Source organism: Arachis ipaensis, chromosome B3 (assembly GCF_059453495.1).
Source record: "Arachis ipaensis isolate K30076 ecotype BB chromosome B3, ASM5945349v1, whole genome shotgun sequence".
Taxonomy (NCBI): domain Eukaryota; kingdom Viridiplantae; phylum Streptophyta; class Magnoliopsida; order Fabales; family Fabaceae; genus Arachis; species Arachis ipaensis.
Genome location: NC_142438.1, coordinates 143,119,296 through 143,144,628, shown reverse-complemented (window position 1 = coordinate 143,144,628; position 25,333 = coordinate 143,119,296). Strand labels below are relative to the sequence as shown.

Sequence of the window (25,333 nt, the reverse complement as noted above, 5' to 3'; positions counted from 1 at the left end):
ATAAAAAGCTGAATGTTGTACGATTTTTAAAGGATACCTAGTTGAACCGATATATATATATATATATATATATATATATATATATATATATATATATATGCATTTTCAATCATTTGGCTCTAGGCTCCGGTTGTGAACTATGATGCTCAGCGCAGATGAAGGATCCAAGTGTTGTGGCGGTTGGATAGAGCTCAATTTGTTGATTAATCTCCGATTAATACGGTGTTGAAGGCCGTGGTGACTGGAGAGGTTTTGGGTGCCATATATGCCTATGATATTCCAGATCTGCAGATCATGGATCCTATCACTATTCATGAAAGTCGTACTACCAATTGGTAATCGAGAAGCAACTTGAAACAAAATCGCTTTTTCAATAAAATTATATCCTTAACCACTTTTTTAACCCATTTAACATTTAACATTTGATAAGCATTTTAATCATTCATAAAAGGAGTTGTATCATTACGGGGAAATATTGATGCATCTGAGGGCCTATGAAAAAGCAAGTGTGCTATAGACCGATCAATGGGATTTGTGTTAGTTTCCACATCCATGAACCCAGTACACCTGAATAGAGCAAGGTGTTATAAAAACTACTCTACAGTACAAGGTAAGTGCAAGGATGAGCAGATAACTAAACTACTATAGGGGAACAACATGTCAATGTGTATGCAGTGAATGTTTAGTGCCACGAAAATACATATCTGATTATGAAGAATGAATAATGCAGGTGATACCTGTCTGCATCCTGTGTCATTAATGCTTTCCGGGTTTCAATATCATCACCAAGTTGACCATTCACATTTGCATCCGTATGTCTTTGTTCAGTACTCTTAGCTAATCGGTACAGACTGTCCCTTATACATAGTTTAGTTCTTATATCCAACTGCATTCAAGTGAATTGATCCAGAAGCTGGAAGCAGGGAAGTGTAACTTGGAGTATGATTATAATCTCGGTGAGTTAAGGGAGTCCGCATCTGTACACATCCTAAAGAATCAGAATCCATGTTTGGTGTATGTTTATGGATGCTATCCTGAGAAGTAACTGCACTGGATGATGCTCCAAAGGGTTGCTTCAGATGTGGATATTGCTCCGTCTGAGAATAGGGATGAATGGAATCACCATTTTCTAGGTACACATTTTTCCTCTTTCCAACTGATGGCTTTGACAGCTTATCCTGAACCTTTAATACAATGAGTCTCTCTGGCATATACAATTACGAATTAAGGGACAGTATACATTAATCTTAAGAAATAGAGGAGGCAGCCAGACCAGTTTCCAGTTGCTACAAAACATACATTTACATTACTAACCAGAGTAATACAATCAATTAGCCAAGAAAAAATATAGTTCCCTTTCTTATTATTAGGTACAACTCCAAGCAGGGAAAAAAATTTCTTATTACATGAATAGACCATAATATCATCTTGAAGACTAAAAGTTTTAGATATTTTGATTTTTATAGAATTTTGAAGTCTCAAAGTTTTAGCCAAGGTTCTAAAAATCGGATCGAATAGGCCGGTCGAACCGGTTTAACCGGAAACCGGTAATGAAAACGATCCGATCCTCCTCTAATAACCGTTGTGTTGAAAATCGTTGGAAACCGTTGAACCGGCCGGTTGGGCCGGACTGGTAACCGGCCGGTTCCTCTAAAACGACGCCGTTTTTGGCTAATTTAAAAAAAACCCGATCCACTCGTTCGTGAACCACCCGTCCCGTCCCGTCCCCCCCCCCCTCTTCCCCCATTCATTCCTCTCAGCTCACTCGTTCGGTCGTTCGTGAACCCTAGCCCTCTGAAGCCAAGGAAGAGGAACCCCGTACCCAGTACCCTAGCTCTCCGTCGTCGCCGCGGTTCCCAGGTCGTCAGCGCCGCCGCCATCCCCAGGTCCTCTTCGTCTTCGCTGGCCTCTCGAACCCAGGTGAGTGGTTCCTTGTCTTCATCTTCTCTGAACTTCTTCTTCAATTTTTGTTCCATATTTCTTCAATTCTTCTTGGGTCTTGGCTTGAAGTTTGGTTCTTCAATTCTTCTTCTTCGTTCTTCGGTCTGCATTCTGCATTCTCTATCACATTGAAATTAAGCTTTGGATTCTCTTATTTCGTTTTAATTTTACCGCACTCAACATGTTTGATGAAATGCTTTAACCATATTTCTGATTGGTTTTATAATTTCTAGCTTTTATAATATCTCTCCGTCAAGGTTAGTGGGCTAAACTCATGAAATTTCAAATTACTCAAATATGCAATTTCTGAAATTAGGGATTTGTGAATATGAACTCTGAAGTTAGTGATTGATTTCTGATATATTACTGATTCTGTTCTAATATGTGCTTTTGTTACTGATTCTGAAATTGAGTAATGGATTTGTTACTGATTCTGTTCTATGGTCTCATGGATGATTATTGGATTTCTAGCCGTTCTATTGCTGTTTTTAATTTGGATTATGATTTATTGATTTTAGTCATGGATGAAAGTATTAATCAAGCAGCAGTTGCTGATAATGCCTGTTTGAATAATAATTCGTCTGCCAATCCTCCTAATTCAAATGATTCTGCTAATCCTAATCCACTTAGTTCGAATAATAGTTAGTCACAAGGTTCTAATTTTTGTTGTTGAATGCCCTGTTTGTTGCTGAATGCTGTTGGTAATGGTGTTTTTGCTGCTGAATGTCCTGCTGTTTTTATTTCTTTGTTTGTTGCTGAATGTTGGCGGCAGAATTTAAATATGGTCATGTTGATAATTTTTTGATTTTTCAATGTGCTGTGGCTAGTCTTTAATTTCGTATCTGGTAATGGATACTTCTTTGTTTTGTAGTTGCTGGTTTTGCTTTGATTTGTAGTTGCTGGCTCCTAATTATTGCTGGTTTTGCTGCTTTGTTTGTTGCTGAATGTTGATGGCAGAGTTTAGATATGATCATGTTGATAATTTTTTTTATTTTTCATTGTGCTGTGGCTGGTCTTTAGTTTTGTTTTAATTAATAAAACTTTTATTAATTTCGAATGATGCTGCTAATCTTAATCCTAATCCACCAAAGCAAATTTGCAACAAGTTCTTGCGGATTTTGATGATTGATAAATCATGATGTTGGGATTTAATATTTAGATATGTTTTTCTACTATTTAATTTTTGAGTTCTTATTTTGATAAGATCATATGGATTAGGTTGATGATATTTTATGTAGTGTTTTAAATTTCAAAAATATTTTAAGATTTATATTAGACTATAATTATATTTTAGGATGTTTATTTATAATTTATTTATTATTTTATTCTAAAACGATTTTTTCGGTTGAACTACCAGTTGGGCCGGTTAAACAAGTAAACCAATAAACCAATAACTAGAACGGTTTGATGACCGGTCCGGTTCTCAGAACCTTGGTTTTAGCCCTTTACAGGTCAATAGTGGTAGAATATATAATATTGTTGCATTGACTAAGAAACTTTTCAGTACCAATCTTTGATTATATTTAGATATAAACTGAATTGGGTTATAGAATACTCTTGGACATTACCGCAGTGAAACGTAAAATAGAATCAGGTCTAGTGCCAATATAGTATACGTGTAACACTTAAGTAATCAATTTCAATGTGAATGATCTTCAAAATATTGAGAGACCAATATCAAAACTTATTTTGTCACATTCCTTGGAGAGGGAATTATGTGAGCTTATATATTTCTCCTTATGTGTCATGGTAAGTATAATAATAATAAAAAAAAAACCCCCTAAATCCCGAGGATTCCTGTTCTGTGAATATCCAGTTCTCCACATCTCCTCCATCCTCCTCCAGCGACACCAGCCTGCCATTCCGGTCTTCTCCAGCCCCAGCCGTCACCATTCTTCCGGGCCCCTGAGCTTGAAGGCTTGATTCAACTCCAGTCCGCTGAGCTCTGCCGTTGCCGTCGCCTTCACGTGGTGCTCGCCAGCCGTCACCTCCTCTAGCCGTGCATTCGCCTCTCTTCTGTTCTGCTGCTCCTCTCTGTTCTCCCAATCTGCTTCGCTGCCTCTCCTGTTCTCGCTTTAAGTATGCCATTTTTTTTAATTATAAATTTACTTCTTTTGTATAAATTTATATTTCTGTGTTTTGTGTGTGTGTGATTCCTGAAATTGTAGTATGATTCTGTTAACAAAAGGTGAGCTTGAGCTGACCTAACCGTGTGCAACCGTAATAGCTAAGCTGAAGTTCGTTCTAAGAGTCAATAGATATTCGCAGAATCGGTGACAAAATGGGTTTAGGGTTGAGAAACTTCAGTGAGAGAAACAATAATGGACAACCTGTCCTGGACACTGAGAATGGGGAGGAACTCATGCACATGCAGCGTGGTGTGGACCTTGTGCTTGCCAACCTCCCTCCCATCTCCTCCGGCACACTCTATATTACTACCAAGTAACTAAATCACTTGTTATTTTCCATAGCTCTTTCCTTCCTTTTACAGTTACATACTCAATTTTACTAAACATCACAATCTGGTGACTCTGTTTGTTGCGGGCAAGTGATATGGCTCAGCGATGTAGACAACACCAAGGGATATGCTGTTGATTTCTTGTCTATTTCCCTCCATGCCGTCTCAAGAGACCCAGATGCCTACCCCCATCCTTGTTTATACACCCAGGTATCACCTATCATTTCTTAATTAATGTGTTACAGTTTAGTCGTTTTGTTATTTTCAAATCTCTGACTAGTAGGGCGCTTCCTGAAGATTGACACTAATGCTGAAGAGGATGGTTCTGAAAACTCCGACTCTGAATCCAGTGACATACAGGATTTATTCAGGATCACAGAGATGAGGCTTATCCCCTCTGATCCTTCTCAATGTATGTTGCCAATTTACACTTTGGTACTTTTCTTGTTGATAGATTATTAGTTTGTTACTCTGGGGTTTGCTTATATGTATTTTTTGCAGTGGATACTTTGTTTCAAGTATTCTGTGAGTGTGCAGAGCTTAATCCAGAACCAAATGATGGTTAGCGCTAACCTCCCATACTGTTATTAATACTCTGTTTTTACTTTTTACTCCTTTCTGAGTTGTTTGTGCTGATATTGTTCTTTTAGAGGAAGGAGAAGAGCGTGATTGGGTTTTCAGTGCTGATCAGATGGAAGGGGAAGAGGAAGGTATATGCGGGGCTTTTTACCTTGTTTGTTAAAATTTGGAAAGGTTTGATCCCGTAGATTGTTCTAGTTGTTACGTTGCTAAAGATCTTCATTTTCCCCCAGAGGAAGAAGGTTATATCTCTCATAATCCAGCGAACTCTCTTGGTCAGTCAAATGGACATCATGATCTAGCTCGTACAGTACTTGAGGTTGGTTGCTCTTCCTCATAGTTCCCTATCCACTTTTGTTTGTGCAGTCTCACATTCTAACATATAATCCTGCATCTTCTCTTGTGATTAAGTTTCTGCAAATTCAGTTATGGATACTTAAAAGTTGTCTATCACTATTTTATGTCTAACCTTCAAAGTTTCTGTAAATTCAGTTATGGATACTTTAGGTTATTTGTTAATTGTGCTTTCTCTTTCATTTTGGTGGTTGTTTTTATTTTTCCTTTTATATGGCGTTATGCTTGAGTCTTGATCTACTGAGTCTCTTGAATCAATTTTAAAACTTGCAGATTAATTGTTCCTCTCTTGATATGGAATAATTATCATTTGCTTTCTGTTTTAACACATTCAAACTAGAACTTCATTCTTTTCTTGCCTAAAATCCTTTAGTGTGTTGTTTGGATAGAGTATTTTAAAATTTTTGAAGAATTTAAAATATTGTGTAACTAAATTGATGTAATTCTGAAATGTCTTGTTTGTGCAACAACAAAAGATGATATATATGTATCAAGTTTGAGAACAAATTTGTTGTCCATCAAGTTTTAAAGGAAGAGATAATGGAAGAATTTTGAGAATTCCCTCTCTTATGGGGTATTTTAATTTCTTTATTTAAACTAAACAAAATTACTCTATAAGATACTTTTGTAAGTTGTAAAATTCTTTCTATTAATATCCAAACATCATTTCCAATGAAAGGATTTAAAAGCCTCTTAGAGAATACATTTCGTCCTCCAAATGCTTTATTCGAAGACACTCTTAGTTCAGCCACTTCAGCACTGTGGGTTATTGTTAAAGAGTTTCCTCACTAATTCCAGATTATCAAGAGGTACAGTAGCATATAATTAACAATTAGAGTAGTAAGGGGTGAGAGATAGAAGTTAGGGTAGAGAAAGGTTGAGGTATCAATGTGACACTCTCAAGAAATATTATTCAGAAAAGAAGGATGAAGAATGAGTTATGAAAGAAGATTCACTTGGCATTCGAGAGGCCAAACTCTCCACTAAATAGTCACTCCACTTATTCCCTGCCTAAAAGCTTTTCAGCTTTCTTATTTATAATATCAAAATTCTAACTACTTTCCTAAACATGTGGAATAACAACAATTTGAAGTTGTTAATTAGTTACGTGTTTTCCCCTCCTTCTATAAGTAAATTTAAAAGGAGTTGAATCCCAATTTTGTCCCTCTTGGTTTGTTACAGTTATTGAATGGTCTGTGATATAGGGAGAGACCAGGTCAGGAGGGAAGACGTCAGATGTGTTTAAATTGTTTAAATGCTTGTTGCTATTGCAAACATCATGAATCTTGTTTTGTTTTGTTTCCTTACTTTTTTTAGTATCTAGAACAAATTAGGTTACTATATACTATTTGGATCAAGTACCGTTTTCTGAATTCTGATTAAAGGAGAACCTTAGGCATGACCTGAATATTAATGTAAAATTCATTGCATTTTATGACTATTAAATATTAAGGAGTTTGGCAAAATCTTTTTGTTTTTTTCTCCTCTTTTTATTTTGATAGGCTCGAGACACTGAGCTAGATATGGATGCGAAAAAGTTGTTGGCAGTCGCTATAAGAACAAGAGAGCCACACATATCATTTGGTCTTTATTCTACTTGTTTAAGGGGGTGGCTATTTATTGTGTAGTGCCTTCACTGCATCTAGTGTATGAAAGTTTTCCAACTGATTTTACTTCCCATTCTCTAAATAATTTTTTACCAATAACTGGCTTGTGCTTCGGAGGGGTAGACCACCTATCTTTGTTGCAAAAATTTTGATAAGTACAATTTTAGGATATTTGAATGATTAGTGCTATTTTATGGAATTTCATTCTATTGACACTTTCAAGTTCATGGTAACCTAATTTCTAAATTCAAATATTGGAATATAGTTTTTTGTTATTATTTTGAAAATTTGAAGCAAAAATGATTACACAGACAATTTATTAACTGGTTGAGGGCATATTTTTATTCTATTTTGTGTATTGATGCGGATAAACACAATGCTGGTTTGTAATGTGTTTCTCTGTACCGGAATCCTTATCTATTCTCATGACTTGTGAGGCTTTAATGCTTCATATTGATGATTTTGTATTTGGTTATGGCGAATTGTCGATCAGTTATATAAGAAACCCATGTTCAGTACCAGATTTTAAATTTGTTTCAAAATTATCCCTTATTTATATTAAGTTTGATTGATTGCAGCTTCATATCAACGATCAGCGTTTTGAGGATGCAGAAGAGATGGAGCACGATGAGGATGGCACCCATAATTGAGTGGCTGTGTTTAGCCGAACATAGCATATAAACTGTTGGTTATGTTATGTAAATTAGTATGAAAATCTAATTAGGGGGTTATATACTGTTGATAATTGATGGACAATTATGCGCGACTAATGAATTTTGTTTCATGTTTAGAATGATGAAAGTGCTTTGAAAGTGTTAGCAGGTAACAATATTAAGCCCCCCTAGTTTTATTCTAAACCACTAAGAATAGGTGAATTGTGAGTAGATTTGTGCTAAGTCGTGGCTGATGATTGGTTTAATTTAAATAAGAGAAAGTCTAGGAGATCAGTACTTTTATTTAAATTTGACCAACACTTAATCATCAAGAGAAAAGTGAATAATTCTATATCATTAGATTAAATTTCACACCATTAAAAACATTAATAATGACGACAAATCACAAAACTTGCTGGTCTCCTAACACTTCTCTTTAAATAATTTCCTTAAGGCTTTAAAGTTTAAATTTATAGATTTAGGTCAGTATTTTGTCCATAATAATATTCGAAATTTAAATTTATATATATATGCATTTTCAATCATTTGGCTCTAGGCTCCGGTTGTGAACTATGATGCTCAGCGCAGATGAAGAATCTAAGTGTTGTGCGGTTGGATAGAGCTCAACCCCGTATATCTAAACGTAGGTCGACTTAAACCAGACTAAACAATTTGTTGATTAATCTCCGATTAATTCGGTGTTGAAGGCCGCGGTGACTGGAGAGGTTTTGGGTGCCATATGCCTATGATATTCCAGATCTGCAGATCAAGGATCGTATCACTATTCAGGAAAGTCGTACTACCAATTGGTAATCGAGAAGCAACTTGCAACAAAATCGCTTTTTCAATAAAATTATATCCTTAACCACTTTTCTAAAAAAAAACTAACCCAAAAAAAAAGTTGGGGAAGTAGCATTACTCTACATTGTCATATCTGCCACCTAATCTTGATCGGGAAATTATACATCGGTCATCAGTATTTATGATATCAGATACAAAAAAAAAAAAAAATCAGCAGTTAAGAAACAAGGGGATCTGAGTAAGCCTCCAATAAATACATGGTACACGATACGATGACTTACTTGAAAGAAAAACATTGTACACGAGGCTAAGGCCAAATAGCCAATGCTAGTTTCACTTTTTACTAGGTGTTATCGCTAAGGGCTTCTTTTCTACTCCACCCGAAGATCCTTCCTGGCAAACCTGGTTCTCAGTCATTACTGGTGGATTGATCACTGATCCATGTATCTGTTATTCAAACCACAACATGAGGACTAAGGCCGCGCCAAACATTTAACATTTGATAAGCATTTTAATCATTCATAAAAGCATACCATGGAACCCGATTTAAAAGGAGTTGTATCATTACGGGGAAATATTGATGCATCTGAGGGCCTATGAAAAAGCAAGTGTGCTATAGATCGATCAATGGGATTTGTGTTAGTTTCCACATCCATGAACCCAGTACACCTGAATAGAGCAAGGTGTTATACCAGTTTTAAATATTTTCAGCAAAACACCAATATTCCATACATATTAGAAGCTAAGATCTAGAAATCTAGAATGGACTATAAATATTTTTTAACGATATTATATCTGAAAATTTATTCTCAATATTAGTTACAAATGATATTGTCCTATTACCTAGTGTTATTTCAGTTCCCATATTCATCAATGTTTTATTTTTCACATATCAATATAGCATTCTCATGAATAAAATAAAAACTACTCTACAGTACAAGGTAAGTGCAAGGATGAGCAGATAACTAAACTACTCTAGGGGAACATGTCAATGTGTATGCAGTGAATGTTTAGTGCCACGAAAATACATATCTGATTATGAAGAATGAATAATGCAAGTGATACCTGTCTGCACCCTGTGTCATTAATGCTTTCCGGGTTTCAATATCATCACCAAGTTGACCATTCACATTTGCATCCGTATGTCTTTGTTCAGCACTCTTAGCTAATCGGTACAGACTATCCCTTATACATAGTTTAGTTCTTATATCCAACTGCATTCAAGTGAATTGATTATAAGTTTATAATCAATGAAGCGGAAGACTTGCAGCAAGGGTAGATAGATAAGATTTTCTTAGCATTCACAACACGGGACATTCTCTTTTCCCTCTTCCCTTTTTATAGTTTTGTTCCCATCTTTTTCAATATATTCCGTATCTGACCACCCATAGTAACAACCAACTTAATTCAGACTATAATACTTGAAAATAGGATAAGCACCATATTTCCAGCATCCACATGGCTAAGCATAATTAGGATGCTATGTTAACACCCACACGATAAAATCTTTCATCATGACAAACCATAAGTTAAATGCATGACATGTTAATTTTTAATTCATTGCCTAGGAGACACTATCACAAAACACAGGAACAAACTTCGGCATCAGAAAATATTCAAATACCTGATCCATGACCTGTTGGAGCTGCCTAAAGCTAGTTGCTTCAAGTGAGATTTCATCCAAAGCTGAGCTCATGGATGGGCTTTCTTGAGCATTTGAAGAATCTATTTCTTGTGAAAATCCAATGCTAACTCCTCCAACTTCACTATGGTCTTCATTTTCATTCTCAAACTGATGACCTACCCGCTGGCCTGAACCTGGACTTGGAAACGGTGTCATGTGACTAGCCATATTTTCACCTTTGATACCCCTACTTAACAGTCGTGCATCATAACAATTATATAATTTTTCCCTCTTATCATTTGTTTCCAAGCTAGCAGCCTCCAAAGGTTTCCCGTGAGGACTCTCCAAAGGAGACAGTTGTTTATTATGTTCAGACCTTGATCCAGACAAAGCTGGAAGCAGGGAAGTGTAACTTGGAGTATGATTATAATCACGGTGAGTTAAGGGAGTCCGCATCTGTACACATCCTAAAGAATCAGAATCCATGTTTGGTGTATGTTTATGGATGCTATCCTGAGAAGTAACTGCACTGGATGATGCTCCAAAGGGTTGCTTCAGATGTGGATATTGCTCCATATGAGAATAGGGATGAATGGAATCACCATTTTCTAGGTAGCCATTTTTTCTCTTTCCAACTGATGGCTTTGACAGCTTACCCTGCACCTTTAATACAATGAGGCTGTCTGGCATATACAATTATGAATTAAGAGACAGTATACATTAATCTTAAGAAATAGAGGACGCAGCCAGACCAGTTTCCAGTTGCTACAAAACATACATTTACATTACTAACCAGAGTAATACAATCAATTAGCCAAGAAAAAATATAGTTCCCTTTCTTATTATTAGGTACAACTCCAAGCAGGAAAAAAAATTCTTATGACATGAACAGACCATAATATCATCTTGAAGACTAAAAGTTTTAGATATTTTGATTTTTATAGAATTTTGAAGTCTCAAAGTTTTAGCCCTTTACAGGTCAATAGTGGTAGAATATAATATTGTTGCATTGACTAAGAAACTTTTCCGTACCAATCTTTGATTATATTTAGATATAAACTGAATTGAGTTATAGAATACTCTCGGACATTACAGCAGTGAAATGTAAAGCAGAATCAGGTCTAGTGCCAATGTAGTATATGTACGTGTAACACTTAAGTAATCAATTTCAATGTCATGAATGATCTTCAAAATATTCAGAGACAAATATCAAAACTTATTTTGTCACATTCCTTGGAGAGGGAATTATGTGAGCTTATATATTTCTCCTTATGTGACATGGAGGAGTCTAGAACAAATTGTACCGCATGATTTGAAACTCAGGAATTAGAATCCAAGTTATACAATTTAATACGAAATCAAGTAAAGGGGTAACTTACTTTTTCAGTGGGCACCAAGTTATCCGTATTAGTGGACTTCCTATTTGATTCACCAAATGCTGATAATGGAGGTGGTCCAGCATCATGATCAATATTCATTTGCGACATCAGTTTTTTATCAATAGGAGATGCTTTTTTGTTGGGATCATTAGTTGGCAGACCTTCAATATTTTCCTTGGGTGACATATTATAATCTGACATACTCTTCAATGGGCTCTCCTCAGATGAGGCAAACTTGAAGTCGGACTTTAATGCATCATCAGATCCTTCAGCTCCATGTGAAGATGAGAGCCAGCAAAACTCCTCTTCTTCATTATTGAGACTCCCCATTCCAAAAGTTAAGTCACAATTTCTGCAATTTCAAAAGTGCTATTCAGATATTTCTAGGATCATGATGAATTGATTCGAATTTCTTATAAAGGGGAATATTTAGAAAAATTCTCTCAAACGGGGGTTTCTTACAATGCCCTGTCAACATCTTCAAAGTTTCCTATATCCAACCACACATCATTATCAAGAAAACTGAGGTCATTATCAGTTTGTGATATGTCATTTATTTGATACTGAGACAGGCCATCATCCTCCACTATACACTTGTCTCTTAAGATAGCATCATCCACACTGCTAGAATCTGCATTGCTGCTCTTTAAATGATCAGACATCCTAGTATTATCAGATGTCGGTGTTTTCAGTTCTTTGCACAAGTCACCATCACATGAAGAAAAAAAACCCTCAGGCTTTTGAGACCATGAACCCTTTTCCAGCATTCTTTCTTTCAGGCTCAGATTTGGCAACAGTTCCTCTTGACCTTGAGGACCATAACTACTCACAACACCAGTACTTCTTTTGATACTATGCAATTCTTTAAGTGATTTCTTACAACTCTCAGCCTGTAATGCAAATTGCACCTTGTGGTCATCACCAGCATTGGGCACTACACGATCATCAGCTTCACAAAATTCATCCCACACATTACCTTGAAGCTGTAACACAAAACATGTATTTAGATTTTGAAAATAACTTGCAATTCCATGGCATCAAAAGCAATTAAAAGAAATCAGTGATAATCACTTCAGAGTTCAGAATTCATCTACTTCAGACAATGCCTGTGCTGCGCAGGGTGCGGGGATTTGAGTTTATGAAGGGAAAAAGATATTTTGCTTTCAGTAACAGTATTTATTTTCACAAGCATAGCATCAAAAGCTTCTAAAAGAAACAAGTGACAATCATTTCAGAAGTCAACTACCTCAGACAACATGCATGTGTGTGCATAGTGGGGTTGACTCCGCGAATGATAAAAATACATTTTGCCTTCAATAAAAATATTTTATTAATGCATTGCTAATATTCGCTGTCCAGCCAAAGAGTTATATATCATACCAGACAACATGGGTGCAGCCTCTCAATTTGTTAGGTATGGGGAAGTGACGAATTAGGGAAAAAGATGTATCTAAGCTTGAACTGGGAAGAAGTATGACCACTTTTGTGTTCACAATTATTTGTGGGTTGATACGTAATGATAGAGACTTCAGTCATATACAGATTAATCAAATCAGGCATGTGATCTATGGGTGTCCAAAATTTCAAATATCGGTGCTTGAACTGAACTGCAATGTTTAGTACCTCATACATAGAGAAGTTTGACATTCCTTTGAGATCTTCTATCCACCACTAAAGAAACAAGCAACTGCTTGATCCAGTGTCATGTTTCTTTTCCAAGATCTGTCCTCAAAGATCTTTCTCTATCATGAATAACATGCGAAAAAAGGAGCTTCAGTTGCAAGTTTTGACAAATAAACAAAAATTATTTGGATCATGACAAGGAAATCTCATGCTGAGTTCTAATCCTATTATATTTTGCATGAAATATTACAAACACAACACGTCAACCTGAAATACATATATAAAACCCTAGCATAACAGCCCAGCTTACAGATGAACTTTGCAATTGCACTCCTAATCACTACAGCAGCCAATGATTACTAACACCAATCCACAAGGGTTACATAGTTTCTCAACTGGTAAATTTTAAAAACATTGCCAATGTCATACCTTGTCTCAAAGTTACAACACAGGATATTCTGTTTCAACAGATACACAAGTTTTGAGTGCTAAATGAGTTCATATTCTGAAAGTATTTAAGAAAATTCCAAACTATTTATTGCCAACTTATGAATCATTATGACAGAAAAACCCATTAGCTGCAGAGAATTTCAGAATCTCTTCCGTATAATAATAACAGTATATAACTATAAACAGCCAAGCACATCTTAATCATAATGATGATACATTTAACAGCTTCCAACTATAACAGCTAAAGATTCCCTTAGGGGCTATGAACAATAAAGAGAAGGTGGCGGCACTAGAAATAAAAGGGACACCTCCAAAATCCAATCAGTGAAGAGGTATGATAGACATAAATTGAAAGAATTGCATTGGCGTTGGAGCTTTTTGCAGGTCCCCTACCAGAGTAGTCATAATCGCGTAGCAAGTACGATGTTGGGCTTACTCTAGAAAGGAGGAAAGCTTCATTTGATCCAAAGATGTTCCCCAATCCCCAATCACATGCCTGGAACAATAACCATGTCTAATCCCTACTGGACTATTGGTCCAGTAAACCAAAATCAGAGACCTTCAATTTTGTACGGTAATAAGGCCTAAAATAAATTCCCTTGATCCTTTTCTATTTTCCGATCCTGATCGGTGAACCAGAGTCATCAAACATCAAAACGCTAAAATTCCACTTATTTATGAGCCGATACTATAATTTTTTCTTTTTAAAAGTAGATAATTCAGGGCGCAGAATTCTGTCCCTAGCCGAATAGATTCCGAATCTAAATCACAAAATCTAAACTCCGAATTTCCTTTTCGACGTTCTCTCCATGCGAACATGGCACCAACTGTATCGTTAAGCTACAATTGAAGTACAAAATCCACAGCAGTAAAACCACTCACAATAAACACAAATTTATAAATAAATTAAAATAAAGGAAAGAAAATATTACAGACCTGACTTTGAACTGTATCAGCGTCCGGCTAACGGGAGAACCGAATTCCGCGGGAAAATGATAATTTTCAGAGAAAAACTGAGATCTGACAGGAAAAATAAAAGGAGAAAGTGCGGATTCTGTGATGCGTTGTTTCAGCGGCCGAGTTTTGATTCCTTGGACCTTCCAGAGCCTTCTTTTCCGTCGAACGCCACCAGCAAGCACACAGCTATTCTTTTTTATTTTTTCTACTCAGCAATAAAATATTATTATTTTTGTTTTAGTGCTTTTTGAATTTAAGCAAAAAGTATCGCGAAGAAGGCGACACGTGGCATCGAGCAGATTTCAGGATTCGTGGTTCGTGGACGGGAGGTGCGCGCTAAGATCCGATCAGTTACTGAATTCCTATTGGTCCACGCACCGTTGTTTAGCTAGGATCACGGCACGTGTCCCTGGTCCACACCGTAGAAATGCTGTGCGACCTCCTAGTGGGCTCCGCACGTGCCACTTTGTGGCTCGTTCTTTCTCTTATTTCGAAATAAAAAATGTATGAAATATTGAAATCAATTTAGTTTTGGAATATTTTAATTTTGATGAGTGTAATGAAATTTGCCACTTGGTAGTTGGAAGTTGGTGCTCCCTCTTTTTTAGGTTCCTCTTCGTCCTTTGCAGAGTTTTTTTATTCTTTTATCATTTTTGTTTTGTCCTTATTTCATGAAAACTCTCACACCCTTTCAAACGAGAATTTGATTTGATATGGTCAAGATAATACCTAGAGAGTTTGCGGTCAGTCATTCATGTATAATAAATTAATGGAACTGTTTTAGCCCACTGTGACGCAAATTAATTTTAACACCAGTGATGAATTTAAAAAATTTTAAGAGTGTAGACAAGATATATATAGCAGGGCCAATGAGTAATAGCTCAAATGGCATAATCTCTCCATACTCAATTAAGAGGTTGCGGGTTCGAGTCTCCTATCTTTGGTAAAAAAAAAAAATATATATATAACAGGGAATAAAATAAAAAAAAATAGTGGAATTAATTTTTATAATTTAATAAAGATAGTTATACATCATTTTTATATATTACTTAAAATATTTTTAAATTTTAGTGGGGTGTTTGCTCCTATAATTATACAAGTATATCTGTCCTTGTTAACAACACAGTAATATATTAATTCGATGATTATAATAAGCTTTTTAAATTTAAAAAGTAAATGATTAGTTTTTGAAAACATTTTTATAAGTGTTTTTAAAATATTCCTAGTTTTTTCAAAACTAAAAATACAGGTACTACCTAACTTTTTATTTACTAAATATAAAATAAAATATTTATGTTTTTTTAAACACAAATATTTTTCCAAAATAACTTTATCAAGTTGGACTTAAAATTAATAGTTGTTACGATGGGTAACCGGAAATTGTTGGGCTGGACTCGCTGGGTTGGCTCAATCGTCTGAGGAAGGAAGCCTTCGAACGGGTCTGCGTCTTGGGGGCCTCCGTCCGACTTGTGAGTATGAACGAATGGGGGTGGTACCTGCAAAAACACTCCGATGCCTAAGTCAGCAAGGGTGTGAGCAGGGCTAGAGAGTATTGGGACTTAGAGATACCTGAGAGGTGTCAGTGTATTTATAGTGGTGAACCAATAACCACCGTTGAAATAGTGCCACTTTTTAAAGAGAATAACCGTCCCTTTATCTTAGGGTCGTTGAGATATGGCTCTTGGAAGTGGTTAGAGAGATTCTAGGGGCAATTATCCTCTTGAGGGAGGGTTTATTTGACAGCTGATCCTCGTACCGACTTCAAGATAGCTGACTTCGTGGCATCTGGTTTGTGCAGTGTGAGGCTTAACTCCTTTGGGTTAGACCTTTTTACTTGGATCTTAGGTTTTAGCATTGGGCAGGGTATGAACAATAGTATAATTTTGTATTACCCAATCCTTCTTAAATGAATGTATTTGGACAAATTTTATCATCAAATACGTTAATGTTTTTAATAAATTTATGAAAATAAAAAAATTATATTTTCTCAAAAAGAGAAAGTATATTACAGTGCCAGTGCATGTGGAGTCATTGAAAAACAAAAATAATAATCTCAAACAAATGAAAAGTTGGAATACTACTTCTAACGAGATACGGATGGTTAAACGTGAGGTCTAGATTCTTTTGGAGATAGTGTCTAACGTCTCTCGTATTAAAGTGTTGTTATCCAAGTTTTTCGTGAGGAGGTGGGAGGTGATACCTGTAAAGAACTCTAATACTTAGGTTAGTATAAGTTTTAGGTACATTTTTAATAAATTGGGTTCGAAGTATATTTGAGAATGTCAAAATATTTATAATTGTAGATATAGAGTCAATCACCACTTTTTGAGTAATCTCGTCTTTGTTAGTGAATTTGTTATTCCCTTCTAATAAAAAAGTTGTTGAGATCTCATTTTTAGATGAATAGAAAATATTACAAGAGTTAATTACAAGTAGAGTTAGAATAACTCGTCACCTCCAACTTCTATGAAATCAAGTAGGTGTCGATCCAATTCATACCTGTTAATTGAGCTTTACTCACTTTAAATTTGAATATTAGATCAGAAAATGAACACTACTCAAACCAGTGTACCCACAATCAAATTTTTTCATCATCATGTGCTCCAAATTAAATAATAAGTTGACTAAAAGATTCAAATTAATTATGCGTTTAGTTAATAAAGACACGTATTAAGTTACTATTAATTAAAAATTTTAAATTATAAATACATTAGAAATTTCAATCAAATTGCAATGCAAGCATCCGTGTTTCTGTTCCATGCATTCTCAGAATATTTAACTATAAAAATTTCAATAATCATTTTGTTTCATCCGGACATGCTGAATTGCTGAGTCATGATACTTGTCTTTCTCTGTCCTAAAAAACATTCTCTCACCTTTGCCATTCTTGTTTGACTTGATTATTATATATGATACACACATTCACAAATCAGAACGTACGAGTCATCACAACTACATGCATCGAGTATAAGCAAGTAAAATATTTTGTTAATCATAAACATATTGTTAACATGTTTGTTCCGATCCTTTATTTGGAAAGCGACACTAAAGGTCTTATGATTTACGAGGAATATCAACGTATAACTCTAGCACTACTCTGACGGGTTCAGATTCAGTACTATTCTATCCGTTTAACAATTCTAAGTTACTTTTGGTACGTACTTTCATTTAATTTGAGTCTTGTTATATTTTAAAAGTGACTAGTATTAGATGGAGATGTACTGTGTCTATTTTTTTGAATATTGGATAAGAATTGGTATAATTCTTTAATATTAAAAGTTATCGTGTTTTGCAAAATTATAAAAGCTGTACAAGTAAATACACAGATTGCGTATTGTGCTTGCACAGAACAGCACCTCAGAACGCTGTAAAACCCCATTTTTTGTAATATTAACGTAAAACTGTATTCATTCTTCAATATTAAAATAAAAAAACCGAAGTACTCAGCAGAATAAGAGAAAGTAAATTGATTTCATGTTCTTTCAAAAGCCCTCCAAAAGGGGAATTTTGTGAAAACTTCAACAACTCTAGAGAGAGGAACAAGAACAATAAGATAAGATAAGATGAAGGAATGGAGAATCCATAATAAGTTTGAATACAGAATAAGATGTAGCATAATTCATTCCCTTGCAACCAAGGCAAAGGATGTTATTCTAAAAGCGCCCGAGAGAAAAGGCTATTCTGGAAGCGCCTTACACAAAATAAAGGAAGTTAAAGCTTCCTCTTAGTATTTGTACAAAGAGCAGCAAAAAAATCCTAAATATTCACTATACACTATACTTTCTCACACATTGAGAATACCATAATTAACAGGATGATAATACTCAAGAAGTTGAAATACAAGACAACAGAAATAGTACATTCATATTTGTCCAAAAAATAAAAATTAAATGTGAGCAAGACTTGTCTGCTCTTCTTTCCTTCTTTTTTTTTTTTTTTTTGGTTCCAAAACTACATGAGCAGATGGATAAGCACTTCTAAACAGATTGTGAAGAGTCTTTTTGTATGGTTATCAGCATCAGCATCCCAACTTACACTTAAATAACAATGCAAAACAAATAACTCTGGCAGCAGATTCCGACATCCTTATCAACAACAACAACACTTCTTGCAAAAGAGGAGAATATACATCATTTTCTCAAAAGATTTGGTGAGAAAATCTTCTTAGAATATGGGCTGTTACGAGAAATTGCCTTGTGGGACTCGATCGTTTCAACGAGTAAATTGTGCAAATGACCCTGGTTCGGTGAAGGAAAAAAAATGAGACTGAGAAAACAAAAAGAAACTCAAGGAAAAAGTTGCAAAGACAAGATTATGGAAATTATGTGCACTTCTCACACAGACAAAACAAGAACTGAAAAGATAATAACATTCTAATATATGACAACAATTTTTTACAGAAAAAAGCATGGCAAGATATTGAAGTTGAACTAAACGTTCTGTAATGGGTTTGTCAAAAGTGAAAAGGAAGATAAAGTGGTCTTGCTACAAACCTCAGAATGGCGAAGAGCTGATTGAACGACATAATTTGCATGTGGATCTTGAAGCAAGTGTTCAAAGTGAGGAGCAGAAAGCAGTTCATGAATGACTCTCGACCGATTCTCATCATTGAATACAGCAAGACATTTCTCAACCACATGGCTGCTAAACTTCTGTCTTGACAGGTGCACATAATTACCTTCAAATTGCAGAAGTATGGCTCCAGTGGCATGTGGAATTCCTAACTCCAGGATATATTGAACAACATAATTTCTGCAGCAGGTAGAAAAGAACAGAGAGATGAAACAGTAATAAAATCAAAGAGGTAGTAGAGGAATCATTCATCTCATAGTTTCAAGTACACTACCCTATCATCTAGAAATGATTAAGGTACGCATAGAATTGGTGATTTGTTAAAAACAGTCAACTTTTCTAAATGTAAATACCACGCAGGCACAGAAGCAAGAGTATTTAAAGAAAGAAATCTCATTTAAAATTACTCTCGCTGCTATCATCTTCTTTGCCACAATGACACTATAAAACAACACAAGATTATCATAAGAAATGCTCATTAGCACAAGGCACAGATGTAAAACAAACGATGCTGCATGAGCACCAAATTTTCTAGTCCCCATCAAATGTAGCCTCCAGTAAGTTGGGTTAAAATCTTCTACACAAATTACTAAAGATATTTCTAGCTTCTGGTATAAGATAGAACATAATCTGTAGGTAGACAAAAAGCTAGATGTGTCTTAAAAATTCAATGGAAGGCTTTAGCACATGCTTTATAATCTAAGTAACATTGTTGTAATTATTACCCAAATGGATCTTGAGATAGCAGAAGTGCATTAGCAGATATCTCTGCAATCAGTTTTTCTCGATGCTCCCCAGTTGAATGGCCGATGCATCTTTGTAGAACACAACATCCATGCTGATGAGTTGCAATGTCAACACAATACTTTGCAGCAGCAACAAAGATGAACTGCTTAATGCAAACAGGAAAAAATATATATATAATTTCTCCTCAAGGAATTAACAATGCCCTTTTCTCAAAATGGCCTGCATTAAATCAATTAGCACGGCTACCCGTAGAAACAAGAGGGCACTAGGAAAAAGAAAATATACCGTAACATCATCCATATAGTTCAATTCATACAAAATTTAACATACAACATAGATATGTGCCAAATGAACATTTCCATCACACAATATATATTAAACCTTAAACCTTAAGTTAAGCAATACATACCAAAAACAGATACCACTTCAATCATCATCACATTTTACAACTCTTCACCTACCTCAGATTATCACAGATTGATGATTGTTTTGGTTCATTAGTTAGTACTCTCTATAATCCTACATACATTATTTCACAATGACATGTTTGTTACATGCTTGATGTTTTCAATAAAAAGACAAATATTGCTGCAACCCATAATACATCAGTAAAACAATTTTTTTATCCAATATAGAACAGGAATCTTAATGCAACCCATAACACCTAAGCAAATGTAGTCTATCATTTGTCTTGGTAATGACCATCAAGAGCTTTTACTAAACATATTCCGCTGAATACAAAACTTCACGAACTACGGTAGCATAAAAATTGCAAGAGTAGCAAGTTAAATCAATGATGGCAAGAGCCAAGCCAGAAAAAAATGTGGAATCATGTCTTTCATACTTAACACGCCCCTTAAACGTCTCCCTGTAACTACCGATCCAAACAAATAAAGTGTTGCATGTTAAGCAATAAGTGTGATAACTTCCAGAATGAAATGAATCCGTGAGAAACAAATAATGTGCTCTTTCACATGAGATGATTAGTTATCATGATCCACCATCAACCGTTTATAAAAACATATCAAGAAGACTGAACTTTTATTTGCAACAATATTATGAAATGGATCATCATACCTTGTTATCCTCATTGTTCAGGCATAGCAAACAACGCTGAACTACATGGTTTCCATTTAGGTCTTTGATGAGAGCTAAGAATCCTGGTTCAAGAGCTGATACAACTAATGAGATTTGCTGCCTGGTTTTGAGAGTCTCAATCAGCTTCTGTACCACACGAGTGCTGATAAAAAGGGAGGAAACAAGTTAAGAATGATGTCAAATTGGATATCATATAGTCAATATAATACTGTAATATTTGCATAAGTTGCAGCACTACCCATGGGTGTTTAAAGAGATTCTAACAAGCTGTCCTCGTTCTTCAGTAATTATGAGTAGAATCTGCATTCTCTGTTCTTCACTGCATACATCCAATAACTTCTGCATAAGGTAATTCCCAAAGGGATTCATCATAAGTTCCACCACATGATCAATGATCTCATTAAATATCACTTGAACATCTTCTGGGGTACCCTCTTCAAACGTTCTTTGGAGGAACCTACACCCATGCTGATCTTTGGCTATTAAATATATATATCCTCGAGCTTCGGCTAGGGAACTATACTTTGGCATCAAAGGGAACGAGCAACCAATCCCGACACTCCTAGGACTTCCATGAGATCCAACAACCTGGTGCCGGGTGTCAAGTTCCGTTCTCCTTAGATGTTTACCATATCCAGTACCTCGCACAGCAGCCTTATTCTGACATCTTGAACGATCTGAGCCTCTGTTAACAACATAATTTAAACCTTCACCTTGTAAAATGAAGCTTCCCTCACTGGTGATAGAATCTAGATTCCCTTGTGGGATTCTTGCATCTGAAGGAAGCACAGTTCTTGCATTAGATAAAGGGTGGCTATGCTGAACACTCAAATAAGGTCTTAAATTAGTACAAAGGGAAGAGTTTGACAATCTTGACATGCATGTCTCTTCCATTAAATTCATTCCATTTTTCTGTGCACATAGTATAGCATCAACCACTGAATTTCGGGTCAAAGAAGCAGCAGGCACCGGTCCCTGATTTCCTCTGAAATAATAGTTATCTAGCATCTGCCTTCTGTGCCTTGGAGAATCCATTGAAACACCAAATCCATTCAACTGAGAAGGAACTGTCTCAGGCCATTTAGTACACTGTCTTGGTCCGAATAAATTAGCCATTTTGTAATCCTGGGTTAATCCTAATAATGTCGGATTTATATCAGAACCATGGTTGATAGGACTCCTGGGAAACAGTGACTGGACCGCCGCAGAATCTAAAAATTCCCTATTGAAATTGCAATAATCACCATGTTTGTTGACATTGATTGGAGTATTTCCAGTAAAGGAAGAATCACGAAACGGAACCCCATTCATACCCATTGAAACATCTTTGGAATCGTACGGACTGTCATGTTGATTTCCAAGGCACATTTGACTCAAATTGGCACAAAGGCCAAGTTCATCAGCGAAGCTTCCATTGGCACTGTTAATGGAAGCTGAATCAGGTGTCAGTGAATCCAAGTAGAAAGGATTCGGGTGACAAGAGCTTCCAGAAGGAATGGTGGATTTGAGATCCTCCAATGTTGGTGATCCAGTGTCAGAGAGGGAATGTCCACCATGGAGGAACAAGCTTGACGAAGAGCCGTCAGAGAAGCCACTCAAAGGTGATGAAACACATGGATACTGAATCTGAGTTGTTAACGGCTCATCAACATCATCATACATACCACACATTCCATGATTTGCCTGAGTCACAAAATGGCCATGATCATGATGATCATCATCACCAACACAACCACCACCATTAACATGGCGATTCCTGTGGTAAAGGTGGAGGAGATTGTGCGATGTTGCCCGAGGGATCTCATTCAACAACATCTCAAGCTCCTCAAGCTCACCATCGTCTTTCACATTCTCACTCATTTCTTTACCCATCTCAACACATTCACACACCAACGAACCACACAAACAACTGAAAGAACAAACGCAGAGAAAAAGAAAACAACAGAGAACACAAGAGGAAAAACTCACACAAAGCAATCAGAGAACCCTTTTCAGATATCGATTCAAAGAAGATGTTACGACTCTCTGGCCATCTGGGTCACAGTTTTTTTAGACAGAGAAAAAAATAATAAAAATGGTTCCTTTATGATGAGAATTGGGATTGCATTTTTGCATTTTAGAGAGAATCATATGAATTGGGTTAATGGGGTTTTGTTTTTGTGAGGAGTTGGTGAAGCATGCAAAGATTGAAGATTTACATGCGGTTACTGGAAAGCGTAGGTGTACACACTCAGCGTAGTCTCACACGCCATTAAAGCTGGAGCAACAAGAGACGCTCTGGGCTTTCTATTTTTCCCATATAACATTTGTTTTCCTTTTATATACTTTCACAATTTTTTTAATTATTTTTGTTATCAAAGATAAGAGACTCGAACCCGCAACCTCTTAATTGAGTATGGAAAGACTATGTCATTTGAGCTATAATTCATTGGTTTTTAATTTTTTTTTTTTACCGAAAATATAGAGACTCGAACCCGTAACCTCTTAATTGAGTATGAGGAAACTATACCATTTGAACTATTGCTTGTTGACTTTTAATTATTATTTCTTTCACAAAAGGATATAATCAATGTCATGCGCCCTTCTTATAATCACAACATATAGCTGGGATTATCGATTTTGGCACATCAAGTCATTTTTAGAAATAAAAATATATTTTTATTAGCATAAGAAGCAATTAAATTATATAGATATAAATCTAGTAAATATGTAAGTGTTATTTTTAATTAAATTACAAAAAAGTAGTCATACTTATGTATGAATAAATAAATTATATTACATAATTTAATTAAATATTTAATCGTTTTACATTTTAATATAATGTAATAAATATTTTAATCATTTGAATAATTGATAGTAAATAAAAGTTAACATCATCTTCGTATTCTAAATATTTAGTTTAAAAGATAAGAATATTTAATTTAAGTTAAGATATATAACTTTTTGTAGTATGTTTGTGTGCATATATAATTTATTTATTTAAAGTAAAATGTTCGATTCGCCTTTCTAGATAAATTGTAAGGACAGATTTGGGAAAAATTAATTATAAACCTTAATAGTAATAAATATTTATATTTTTTTTCTCTTCAACTGTTTCTGTCATATCTTTACCCGTTTATCAAAAAGTATAAAAATATGATTTATTTTTTGTTCTGTTTTTTAAAAAATATAAACAAATAGTTCATAAATAAAATAAATATTTGTTTTTCAAAATTTCTTTTTTAATCTATTATAAATTAGTACTAGTGACATTTATACATTAAAAAATAAGGGAATAGTAATTTTATTTCTACTTTTTATAATGTTATTTCTTATATAGTTTTTTTTTTTCATTATATATTTGTACGAATTTATGAAAAAGATGACATTATTATTTTAAAAAAATAAATTAGCCTATGCTGTTAACATTTGGCACAATGGGTATGACGACTAATGAGTAATGACCAACTGCTTTTATGCGTTTATTCTTCTTCAGTTTCGAGGGGGAAAAATTGTCCGTCAAAAACAGAGGGAAAAAGGGGTGGAGAATTATCTTTCTACTTAAATATATTAATATTATTTATATATATATATTTTTTTTACAAAAAAAAAAAAGACTCGAATCCCAACTTCTTAAGTGAGTATAAAAAATTTATATCATTTAAGTTATAGTTCGTTGACAATATTATTTTTATATTTATACTTTCATTTAATGTCAAATGTTATCGTTTTTATTTTCGTAAAACATTTAATTTCTACTCTTAAGTATTATTAATTTTTTTAAAAAGTCTAAGTAACTAATACTACTGCTAATAATTTAATAAATCAACCAATTTATAGCAAAATTCTGATTTTATATTAACAAAAAGTTGATTTAACGTTAATTTTTTTCGTAGTATCTCTTAATTTAATAGGTTAAAAATTAATTTGTCATAAATTTAAACTTCATTTAAGAGTTTTTTTTTTCCCCAAAGATAATACTTTTATTGCAATTAAATGATTCAATTACAATACCTACACAAACAGGAATAAACATATACAATAATAAAAATTTGGGGAACTCTCAGAAACAATAATATCAAGCTAAAGCAGTATGGATTAAAACAAAAAAGACAAGTTATTCTCTCCTCTTTAGTTTCAGTTGCTATGTCTCCCAAGTCGCTCAAATTCTTCCGCAAATGTCAGAGCTTGAGACAGAATTTTTTCAACTTCAACTCTGCAATTTTAAAAAATGAGAGCGTTCCTGGACAACTAGATCTGTCATAGAAGGTAACTTACTTGACTGATTTTTTCTTTTGAGTCTCTTCTTCTTCTCACTGCTTCCATCAACTGACACCACCACTCCCATGGTTCCATAGTCGGATCTCTGGGAATCACACTTGTTACTGGTGATTGATTCCAGACTTGCACAACTCCCAGACAGAAAATCAGAGCATGGAGGTGCGTTTCTGGCAGTGAAGAACATCGCGGGCATAAATTGGGGATCTGAGGTATCCTCTTATGAAGATTTG

The 25,333-nt window shown here is 35.0% G+C and overlaps 3 protein-coding genes across 11 annotated transcripts; 1 reads left to right on the top strand and 2 right to left on the bottom strand.

Moving 5' to 3' along the window:
• The first annotated feature begins 1,746 nt into the window (after window positions 1-1,746).
• LOC107631630 (chloride conductance regulatory protein ICln) lies at window positions 1,747-7,796 on the top strand. 2 transcript variants are annotated; one of them, XM_088508280.1, is made up of 9 exons: window positions 1,747-1,920; window positions 3,758-4,020; window positions 4,130-4,384; window positions 4,487-4,609; window positions 4,697-4,811; window positions 4,901-4,960; window positions 5,050-5,109; window positions 5,212-5,297; window positions 7,518-7,796. In XM_088508280.1, the coding sequence occupies exons 3-9, from the start codon at window positions 4,223-4,225 to the stop codon at window positions 7,587-7,589; spliced, it is 678 nt and encodes a 225-aa protein (XP_088364406.1). In that variant the 5' UTR covers window positions 1,747-1,920; window positions 3,758-4,020; window positions 4,130-4,222; the 3' UTR covers window positions 7,590-7,796. The 2 variants fall into 2 exon arrangements, with proteins under 2 accessions (XP_088364406.1, XP_088364407.1); XM_088508281.1 differs by lacking the exon at window positions 1,747-1,920 and having other exon boundaries at window positions 1,933-4,020; window positions 4,130-4,383; window positions 4,491-4,609.
• Window positions 7,797-7,913: 117 nt separating this feature from the next.
• On the bottom strand, window positions 7,914-14,654 carry LOC107631628 (dentin sialophosphoprotein-like protein). Of its 8 annotated transcripts, none has more exons than XR_015907242.1 (9): window positions 14,406-14,654; window positions 13,020-13,138; window positions 11,859-12,379; window positions 11,397-11,748; window positions 10,018-10,680; window positions 9,459-9,607; window positions 8,927-9,062; window positions 8,675-8,840; window positions 7,914-8,351 (listed from the first exon to the last, which is right to left on the bottom strand). XR_015907242.1 is itself a non-coding variant. In XM_016335121.3 (8 exons), exons 2-8 carry the CDS (start codon window positions 13,041-13,043, stop codon window positions 8,727-8,729), a joined length of 1,959 nt encoding a protein of 652 aa, XP_016190607.1. In that variant the 5' UTR covers window positions 13,044-13,138; window positions 14,406-14,654; the 3' UTR covers window positions 8,418-8,726. The 8 variants fall into 8 exon arrangements, 4 of the variants coding, with proteins under 4 accessions (XP_016190607.1, XP_088364403.1, XP_088364404.1 ...); XR_015907244.1 differs by having other exon boundaries at window positions 10,018-10,674; XR_015907243.1 differs by lacking the exon at window positions 7,914-8,351 and adding an exon at window positions 8,418-8,533.
• A 3,371-nt stretch (window positions 14,655-18,025) lies between these two features.
• LOC107631631 (uncharacterized) lies at window positions 18,026-23,131 on the bottom strand. The gene is made up of 5 exons (XM_016335132.3): window positions 21,082-23,131; window positions 20,823-20,985; window positions 19,724-19,887; window positions 18,920-19,178; window positions 18,026-18,664 (listed from the first exon to the last, which is right to left on the bottom strand). The coding sequence occupies exons 1-5, from the start codon at window positions 22,713-22,715 to the stop codon at window positions 18,557-18,559; spliced, it is 2,328 nt and encodes a 775-aa protein (XP_016190618.1). The 5' UTR covers window positions 22,716-23,131; the 3' UTR covers window positions 18,026-18,556.
• Between the last annotated feature and the right edge of the window lie 2,202 nt (window positions 23,132-25,333).